The sequence below is a fragment of the Bidens hawaiensis genome, unplaced genomic scaffold (assembly GCF_021521415.1).
Source record: "Bidens hawaiensis isolate Kalapana, Puna unplaced genomic scaffold, B.hawaiensis_p1.1 tig00015451_1, whole genome shotgun sequence".
In the NCBI taxonomy this organism is placed as follows: Eukaryota; Viridiplantae; Streptophyta; class Magnoliopsida; order Asterales; family Asteraceae; genus Bidens; species Bidens hawaiensis.
In genome coordinates, this window is record NW_027492381.1 from 344,918 (window position 1) to 355,772 (window position 10,855).

Consider the following 10,855-nt stretch of genomic DNA (forward strand, 5'->3'; position numbering starts at 1 on the left):
GTAGGGTAAATTACCTACAAATAACCAACATATGTGTAGATAAACGTTTAAAAATTTAAACCATATGAGCAAATTAATATAATGGCTTCATCGTACAAAAATAGTCATTTATATGTAAGAAGTAACTGTTATGCGTGTAATTTAATCTATTTATTTTTATATAAAACTAAACCTATCATTTTCTCGAGTAGGCTTGTGAGCCTATACAAACCTCAGCTTGTTTATTGCATGAGCCCAATTTAAGTGCAAGCATGTTTAAGCTCAACTTATGAGCGGCTCTGCTCATTTACACCCCTAATCATATGATAAAAACGACCCGAACACATTATATTAGAACTCAATGCATGTAAAAAGCAGAACAAGACAATCAAAATAAACAAAATAATGGAAGAAATAAGGCATGAATTAACCAAAAAGGAAAAATGTTTAAAAACATTCAGTATAGTATTTACAACAAAAATTGAATGTATTAACCAAAATTGAGAGAAACTCTATCCATCATATGCTACATACACCAGAATCCTATCTTCTTCTCTTTCTTTTCTTAAAAGAGTCCAAAAAACAAACTATCAAATGACCATATTGTCCCTGTTACCGGGGTTTTTCACATGCCTTCTAGAACGAGACCTCCTTTCTCCTTTCCGTTTAACAGCGCTTTTCTTTACCAAACTCTTAGCATTTGAACCATTACCCCTCACAGGTGTAGAAACCGTAACAGGAACATTAACACGTGCCCGTTTTACCAGTTTAGTCACGGGTGATGGCGGCGGCATGTGCTCTAGTAGATCTCTATGGTATGCCTGTGTATACAAACATATTCAAGGGTATTTAAGACATTTCATCAAAATTTGTTAATATGATAAGAATGTAATTTCATACCTGTATAACGAAATTCCGTCTTTCACAGTCCATAAACATATTAATATTCCAGTCGACCCGAGACATGATTTTGTCTCTTACAGTAGAGAAACTTAACTGGTCTCGTGAAGTAAACCGGTCAACTTCATTGAACCATAAACACGTGAAGAGATTCGTTATCGGAATATGTTCTCTTATGATGACACACCCTTCCGGAACATCTGCACGCACAACACATTTCCTTAAATATGAAAAGGTTTTATTTTAAAAAAAAAGTAGAGAAAACATACCACTAATTATAGGAAGCTTAGCCTCAGAATAATGCGTTAAACCCTCGCTTCTGTAAAAATTAATTTGGTAATCAATTGATGCGTTATCGTATTTCCCAGCAGCTTTATTAGCTTCGGCTTCCTCAAACACATCAAACCGCCTATAATGTTTTGAAATAGCAAAAGTTGCATTGTGGCGCCACAAAAACCTGAACAAATAATTCACAATCATAGTATATAAGTCACAGGATAATTTATAAAATGGTGATTAAAATGAAGTTTGAAATTACCTTTCGAGAAGTTGATATGGGTCTACAACTAGTTGCAGCTTCCCGTCAATCCATATAGAATACCGAACATTTGGAAAGAGTCTGTGTAGTAAAAGCTTGGGGACCTGCCACATGTATAATTTGGTTTATACAAAAGCTATTTGTATAGATTTATATAAAATTGTATAAAATGTAGGGGTGCGCATCATGAAACCGATAAAACCGAACCCAAAAAAGCCAATGTTTGGTTTTATGTTTCCATAAGAACCAAAATTTCAGTTTTGAGTGTAATTAAAACCGAACTGAACCGAACTTATGGATTTCATTTTTAATTTTAAGTAACTTACAAAAATTTAATAAATAGCTTTACCCAAATATTTTAGCCCAGACGTATAACAAAAACTAATTATTTATTTACAAAACTGATTTAGGCCCAAAATTTCAAGCCAAATGATAAAACCGAAAAAACTGAAACCACCCAAACCAAAAACTAAAATAACTAAAACCAAATTGTTTTCAAAACCAAATTTTCAGTTTTTGGTTGGGTTTTGAGCCGGAAACCGACCCATGCATATCCCTAATAAATGTAACCAGCTTTCTAATTTCTATTTTGGATGGCCAACTTTCTTTTTGGTTAAAAAAAAACTTTCAACGTTCAAATCTTTTTAATTTAAAGTAACCAACTTTTAGAAATTTCAGTTTCGGGTCAAATTGTGGCAGCACTATGTTACTTTATTTTTCCTTTTCTGATGAAGCACTAAATGTCCATTTATCTTGGTAATTACCTTAAATCACAAATTTTGAAACTTTCGTGGCTTTTCAGTAACCTTTTTAATAAGTTGGTTACCCAAAAAAAGGAGACCAAAACTGGTAACCTTTTAATTTGTACGCAATTTTAGGCCCTCTCTAAACATTTTCATTTCTCCATCATGCAGGAAAAAGAGCATCTTTCAGGAATACTCTACTTACAATCTTTTCTCTTTAACCATGCAAAATGTTGACCTCTAGCAAAAGCTTATAAAAGTTTAATTCACCTTAATAGAATACTTTATTTGAATTTGGTTGTTTCCATGATTTATCTTTATGCTCTATTTGTATTAAGCCCATATCACGCACGAAAATTTTTGAGTTTTTATGATGATTATTTAGCAAACTAATATAATATGACAATCGTCAATTTCAGATTAACTCTGTTAACTCAACTCCGTCAATTCAAACTTAAGATCATTTAAACTAGGGTTTAAATGACGCTTAACACTTACTACATGTGTAGTCTTTCGGGAGTTGCACCGAAACGCAAACGAGTTGACGCAAACGATTGATGAATAAACGAAAAACGTCAAAACAGTAATTATGTGATAATTATGTGTTAGCTTTATGTGTTATGTGATAACATGGTTATAAACGTTAACTCAAGATGTAAACAAGTTAGTTAGGTTAGAAAAGTAATACTTAGAAGTGGAGGGACTTGAATGTAACATGTTATGTTTATAAATACATCATAAACTAAACCCTAACTTATTATTATTCTTCTCCCTAACCCCGATCGGAAACCCTCTCCACCTCCTTGGCTGCCGTCACCTTCACACACACATACAACCATCAAATCAAGCTTTTGATTGAAGAATTAGGTGCTAGGAAGGTATAATCGATTATCCTATGCATCCGTTATACTTGATTTTGATGTTTGTTGGGTTAATTGAAACCCTAGATTGGCTGATTTTGTGTATGTATGAAGTTAATATGATTGTTGTTGATTGAATGATGATTTGATAACTAGAATTTATATTGTTACACGTTAATCGTTGTGTCTTTGATTTGAGTTCAAACAAAAACCCTAATCATGTATGTAATGTGTAATTGATGTGCATGGATGGTGTTTATGGAGTCTAGAGTCCTATATGAATGCATGATAGATCATAGATTGTTAATATGTTGAGTTTGGATGCCAACAGTTTCTGGACAGAATGTGTATTTGATGTTTAAGTGACAGTAACGAAGTGTAAATGTGAAAATTGGTTGAGATTATTGATACTACAGTAGATTAGGTTGAGTCTAGTTTCTATAGAATAAAAATTTGTAATTTTTGGACAAGTAAAGGTTAACATTTATGATTTTACAAAAACGTTGTGCAAAGCTGAGCTGTTAGACCTGCTGTTAGGTTGTTTTGTAAATGTTATATCTCATGAACTACGAGACCAATTGGGTTGGTTCCACTTCTGGAAGTTGACTCATTGAGTTAGGAACCTAACCCAAGTGGTCTTGCATTTATTGGATTTTTCGTTTAACGGGAATTGCAAATAACATTCTGTTGCGCATGAATTTGACTGTTATGAGTTTGCTGTAATGATTTGATGATTGTGAGAAAACTATGTGGAATAAAAATATAATAAAATATATTCTGGAAACCTAAGACATATATGCTTCTGTGATGATTTTTGGTAAATTAATTGAGATGCTATGATCGGTGGAATAGTACAATCTTTCAAGTAGAATTTCTGTCTCGGTGAAACTAGCTGCTGAGTTTTGTGAAAATGCATAAAACATGATACTTGCTAATTTATTATCGTGTTTTGACCAAATTGCCCTTGAGGGGAACGATTACTAGTTAATTGTCATGATTTGACCAAAATGCCCTTACGGGGAGTAATGGCTAGCAATGTACTTTATGAATACATGACACGTATATGATTGCTTACACATGTAATGTATCCCAAATACACTTGTTAAAGTCACACATGATTTACAAACGAAACACGAAACATGTTACGTGCATAGGTATTATGTGCCGGGTCTAGAGACTCGATAATATTCCGACACTTAGAAGAATCTCTTTGTTGTTTTAGAACGCTAGAGAGAGTTTTTCTATGACGCGCATCTTGGTGATTTAATTTGGGAATTTCTTTGCAAACAGTGAGTTTCACTTTCCACTTTTAAACTTTTTAAACGCTTTTCTCTTAGGGGAGATAACATACTCCGAACGCATTTAAGATTTTGTTAATATAGATTATATATCACTTGTAAAGACTAAGTGGCAAACGCGTAAACTAAAGTCCTTCATAACATCGAACCGGTTAATATTTGGATAATAGCGAGTCACTGTTGAGTAGTACTACTGGGTTTGACAAACCCCACCCAACGCTAAACTCGACTGGATGTCGAGCGGGTGTAATCTTGGCTAAACACATACCATGGTCTGGACGACCTGGTGGCAAGGCAAATTGATAAACAGTCAGCTTCGGTGTCGAACACTTAGTAATACTTGTTGTATAGGCTAGCTACCTATCGATATATAATTGATTTAACACTATCTGGTAACGCAAAACGCTAAACGCAAAACGCTTAACGCAAACGCTAAACATTTACTTTTATTTAAACTTGTGAACTCACCAACCTTGTGTTGACACTTTTAGTATGTTATTCTCAGGTAGCCGAGGCGGGCGCGCGGTTTAGGAACATGCATTGCTTGAAAACGCTTTTGTTATGCAAACTTATTTTTAATGGTTATCATTGGTTTTAAGTCGTCCTGCGTGACGCAACTTTTGGTTAAAAGTTTTTACGCTTCCGCATTTAATTACTCGTAAACGTTTTCATGGTTTTGAAACTTTATTTTATGGTTTGATTATAACTGATGATTCCGATCCTGTTAGTTCACACCCTCTGACGGTAAAACTCCGTTAGTGGATTTTGAGGGTGTGACATATAATTAGTCAAAATAAAATAAGGATATACAGTATAAATTCAGTAGACCACTGTGTTAAAACAATTATTAGTTAATGCCTGCAATTTACTAATGTTTTAAATCAATGAACTGAGAGCTCATTTAATAAATACATAAAAAGATGATGTTTAAAAGATAAAGAGGACAAACCTTTCCATTTCGTCTAGCATCGGAGTAAGGAATATTATGCACAACAATAATTCTCCATAATCCAACCTTCATTCTGTAGTCCAAAGCACTAGAATTTCTCATATATGCTTCAGTTTCTTTATCAATAAACATATAAAACGGTATGTTTTTACTTGCAGCCTCACTGATCTTAGTTGGCTGCTGAATTACATCATAGTTTCCTGAAAGCCAAGAAACAATATGTTATGCAACGATAAATTTATAATGCCTAAAAGAATGTAACAAGTTTTTACCAAATATGGCTGATGCAACAATAATATCATTATATTGCTCCAACTCCACAAGATCAGAAACATCGATATCAAATCCAGTTTTGTAACCAGGTCTGCAACCTTTTACAAACCTGAAAGAATTTATATCATTAAAAAATTGTTTTAAACGGTGATACCAAAGTTTATATCAAATACGTACCCACAATGTACAGTCATTGATTCTTTAATATCAAAAGATTCATTCCTTTGCTTTATGGAAGGATATCCACCAAAATCTGAGCCTTCATGTGGTTCGGTTTTAGTAGAAGTCTCCTCATGGAAATAACTTAAGTGTTGAAGAACAGGTGATGCTGATGTGGCACTCGGCATACTAGCCATAGCTTCCTCCACTGGAAGGTAACATACAGGACACGCTGGTAGAACAATAACATCACAAAATCAGTTACAAAATGTTATATTGGTTAAATTATATACCATTTTAAACGTTTAAAGTTTTAAAGAAACAGAAACGACTTGCTTACGTCTAGGTCCAGGTCGTCTCCTATCACCTGGAGGAGGGGGCGGAAATGCAAAATTCTGACAATAATTGCTATGAGAAGCGACAGATCCTGTGGAATGTAATGCACTAGAAGTATGTCGGGTAGGAGGGTTTTCTTCACACACAGACAGAGTTCCTTGTATATTAGAATTATCATCTTTCTCACTATGAACCGTTCTGGAGAACTGAAAAGAGGTATTATAAGCATCGCTAAAATGATTGAAGATTGTGCTCTCTGGTGCATCTTCTGACAAAACAGAATCAGTGTAAAAAAAAAGACTATTAGCAACTTCATTGCAAGAACCAAAATATGTTAAAAACACAGAGATATGCTTGAGAAACAAACCTCTATTGACAGTAAAGAACCCTGATAAGAAAGCCATGAGAGCAAATGAAACCAAAATCATCATTACAATCTTCTTTCTACTTAGATACCTACGTAAAAAGGGAAGAAATATATCTTTCTCCCTCGAACCATTGAGTGACATCCTTGAAGGCTTGCGTGCAGTGAATCCATTTTGAGTCGGCAACGAACCGTTTTGTGGTTGTTGTGGTGATCCATAACTCTGTGTTCTTAAATCCAATGACACTCCAGTCATCGTAATTCCAGTCTCACTGTTCTGCTCTTCATTGCCTTGTTCCCTCACACCTCATTCACAATAACCAGAATTCCTCAATTTCTCTCACAAACACAAACCCTAACAGATCAAAAATTCTCAATCAACCGGTAATTCAATATTCCACAAGCAATCATGAGCACATGAACACTAAATTTGATTCCAATCATTAATCGAACAAACATTACGGTGAATCAAATAGAAACACGAGATTTTCGTGTTGTATAAACAGATTAAAATCAACCAGTAATTCAAGCAAATCCATAAGCAATTACAAAACATATGAACACTATTCTAAAGCAACTAACTGATTCGACTCCAATTGTTAATCGAACAAACATTAATGTAAATCAAATAGAAACACGAAATTTTCTTAAGATTAGGCAAATCAATCTAACTTCTTATTATAGAAACAGATCAAAATCAGCCTGTAATCCAACCACACCCACAAGAAATTACAAAACACATGAACACTATCTAAAGCAACTAACTGATTTGATTTCAATTGTTAATCGAACAAACATTCCCGTCAATCAAACAGAAACACAAAATTTTCGTAAAATCATGGTGAATCAATCTGGAGTTGTATTACACTAAACAAATCAAAATCAACCTGTAATTCAACCACATCCACAAGCAGTTACAAAAACACAAAACCACTATCTTAACCAAAGAAACACGAAATTTTCGTAAAATCACGTTTTCGAAGTCGTATTATACAAACAGATCAAAATCAACCTGCAATTCATCCAAATCCACAAGCAGTTACAAACAATAACACACTATCTAAAGCAACTAACTGATTTGATTCGAATCATAATCAAACACAACTTACTCATAAAATGACGATAAACCGATCCAAACTCGTATTACACAAAACAGATCAAAATCAACCTGCAATTCAACCAATTCCACAACCAATTACAAAACACACTCACAGCATTCAACTAATCAACTAACTAATCCGACTCCAGTCGTTAAAGTAAATCAGATACAAACACAGAATTTAGGTCAAATTAGTCATCAAAACAACCTGACGTCACATCCTAAAACCAGATCAAACTCTCACACCTCACATTACTTCACGATCTAAACCCTAACCACGCCACGTCACACAGTCCGTACACAAATCTATCACAATAACCACAAATTCACACAGATTCAACCGTGTATAAGTCAAATTACACCTTACCTGTTCGCCTGTGATGCAATTGACAGTTTTAACAGATTCAAACTCGAACAATAACAGTCTAGATAACTGAATTTGTTGGTTGTGATATTGTGGAATTTGAAGGCAGATTTGATGAAGTAGTTTTATGATGTGATGATGTTAATATTATATTATTAATATTAATAATAATAATAATCGCATCTGATGAGCCAATGAAAATGGTGATAGTGGAATCCGGGTTTTGATTATTATTCGTAATAATAATAATAATAATAATAATAATAAGGAGTTGGTGTTTGGAACCGTCTTCTTGTTATCGCTTTCAGTTATTGGTGATTTATGTATATCTTTAAATCTACATTTTGTTTCTTTAACTATTGGTTAAGTTTTTGTTATTGGTAATGTGACCGTAACTTTATGTGTTAAATTGTCAATTTGTCATTGGTTAATGTGTGTGTACAATTTTAAGTTATTGATTTTGTAACTTTATCTAAAAACTTTTTTTTAAAAAATTATGATAAAATATTAAAATGTGTGATCCTATCTCGTTTAGAATCATTGTATTGATATGAAATTAGAATAAGTTAACGACACTGTTATTTTGATATAGGTTTATTTTTATTTTTAGTATTGTTATTATTGTTATAAATAAGAACATTGCTAGAATTAACCTTTTAACAACAAAATTCTAGTAAAAAGTAATTCTGATATTTAAAAAATTGCCCTAGTTTTACATTCTTTGTTTTTTTTTTTTTGCATGATTTCATTTTTTTAGCTTTTACACTGTCATATTTTTTTAATCATGTCTGGTCATCATTCTTCTTCTTTTGCATGTCTTAGTTCGTGTGTCTGTTGACCAAGAGCCTAGCTTTCTAGGATCAACAATCATAGTTAGAGTCAGCCTGATAGATGTTCTTCTCATTTGATTATTCGCTTGGTTATTTGCATGCTTTGTCTATTTAATTATTCGAGTGAACGCAACCGAGATTTGATTCATGCAATCACCTACTAATTGAAAAGTGAGATTAAGAAAGAAGAAGAAATAGAAATGGCTGTTGAAGGCACCGACACAACAGTTGTTGTAAGGATTGTCGGTGGTGGTATCCAAGCATCGTTAGACAAACAATCCATGCTAACAATTTCGAGATCAAATCAAGTGTAATTTAGTGATACACCACACATCACAAGTCAAGATGACGACAATTGGCTATTTTCAAGTTCATTGCTAAGCCCGTTGATCAACAGTTAAATTTTGTCTGTAAAACTATAATGTGTTGATACCAAGATGCAAGTGACCTTATTTCTATTCATTTTAATTTCTATACATTTAGTACTAATGCTGAGTGATACCAATGTTCCTTCAAACATACTATACGAAAGTGTTATGATAATTAATAACGCGCTAATATGTGTTTAACATTTGATTGACTATAAATAATGATGACAAGAAAAACTAAAGAAGCAATATGGATCAAAACAACATGCTAATGTTATTAATGTGGAATTGTGGATTGTGGTATTTTTGTGGCGCGCACATGGAAATCTACAAGTGCACAACGGTGAAGGAATGTGAATGTGGCATAGTATGAGAGTCAGATTTACAAAAGTGTCATCTAAATGACCCGATGACAAAATACCTAGTAAACATACATATGTCGGATATTTACAATCTGAAGGATGTTATGCTAACAGAAGTTCAAGATTATGCTCATATGTACGAAGTTGATAAGTAAGAAGTAAGTAAGAATTCATTTGACAGGATAAGTGTTTGTTGAGAAATAAGATGCATTTGATAGGATAAGTGTTTTGACACGTCTTTTTGTTAGTATGACGTTTTGTTAAGCTTCTATGATAATTTACATTGTTAGTGACTTATATCTTTTGTTAGTATTGCCTTAAATTCACGTTTTATCAATAAGTGGTTTCAAGACAAAGTGTTTTGCTTCTTAGTATTGACTTTGTATAAATGAGTTGTTTGAAAAAATTATCCCTTTCATTATTTCATTTTACTTTATGATCACTTACATTGGACGACAATAACATCATTTGTGTATGTCATGCTAACACATCATTTCAATTTAAAAACCCACCAACTTTAGTGTTGTAATAACTATTAACAAATCGATGTTTATAGTGAAAAATATCTTTCATATCGTAAATGATTAAACCGGATAACTAATGTTAGCATGATCAAATTTTTATAAGCATTCGTCTACGTGTTCCTTACCACGTGAAAATTAATGCCAGGTAGAGAAGGATTTTGATGACAGCGTTGACAAGCTTGAAAAAAAGATACCAATAATGCGAATAAAAAAAGTCTTTCTGTCTTGATATGTTACTTTTAACAATAACACGTATTTGTGTTGCTAGAATATCATACACATTTATGTAAACACAACCATAAAAATTGATAATAATTTCAACATGGTGCGAGTTCGATCCTTCAAATACATGTATGTTAATGATAACTATTTTCTAATGTGTAAGACGACTTGTTCGAATAGCAAGTCACCTATGTCAATTTATTTTTTGCATTAGAATCATCCGAACTCATTAGCATGAGCCTCGTTGAACGAAAAAGCAACACCCGCTTTAAATGTTATACCAATTTGAAGTCATTTAGAAAAACAACGTTGGGAATATATCTAGAACCCTCACATCATTTATAAATTTATAAAAGAAAAGCCTTATCCAACACCTAGCTAGTTAACCATAATTCTCTAACGGTTGAGCTTCAAGAAAGTTGAAGCAAACATAATTGTGATTATAGCTTATTGATAAGAGATTGTAAATAAAGGAGTTAGGATCTCATAATGTTTAATCAAATACATAAGACCAAAACCTTTGATTGTTGGAACGTTGTGAATTATCTTTAGAATAATCATCCACCCAATCAACCAAGTTTAAGTTATATAGATTCTAACTTTAAATACGAGTTGCTTTGTTTGTAGGGTTAAGAATCGCCAACATGCATATTGAAAGTTAGAATTTACTAATGCACTTTCTAGTAT

At 33.0% G+C, this 10,855-nt stretch overlaps 1 protein-coding gene across 1 annotated transcript; it reads right to left on the reverse strand.

Annotated features, from left to right (window-relative positions):
• Positions 1-293: 293 nt before the first annotated feature.
• On the reverse strand, positions 294-7,999 carry LOC143549234 (putative hexosyltransferase MUCI70). Its single transcript, XM_077040181.1, has 10 exons — positions 7,866-7,999; positions 6,403-6,754; positions 6,040-6,303; positions 5,718-5,931; positions 5,540-5,649; positions 5,268-5,467; positions 1,418-1,521; positions 1,149-1,336; positions 880-1,079; positions 294-800 (listed from the first exon to the last, which is right to left on the reverse strand). The coding sequence occupies exons 2-10, from the start codon at positions 6,653-6,655 to the stop codon at positions 570-572; spliced, it is 1,764 nt and encodes a 587-aa protein (XP_076896296.1). The 5' UTR covers positions 6,656-6,754; positions 7,866-7,999; the 3' UTR covers positions 294-569.
• Between the last annotated feature and the right edge of the window lie 2,856 nt (positions 8,000-10,855).

Coding starts and splice junctions, on each gene's coding strand:
- LOC143549234 (XM_077040181.1), bottom strand. CDS start 6,655: ATGACTGGAGTGTCATTGGATTTAAGAACACAGAGTTATGGATCACCA. Junction 5,650..5,717: donor TCAATGACTGTACATTGTGG/GTACGTATTTGA, acceptor AAATTCTTTCAG/GTTTGTAAAAGGTTGCAGAC. Junction 5,468..5,539: donor TGTTGCATCAGCCATATTTG/GTAAAAACTTGT, acceptor CTTGGCTTTCAG/GAAACTATGATGTAATTCAG.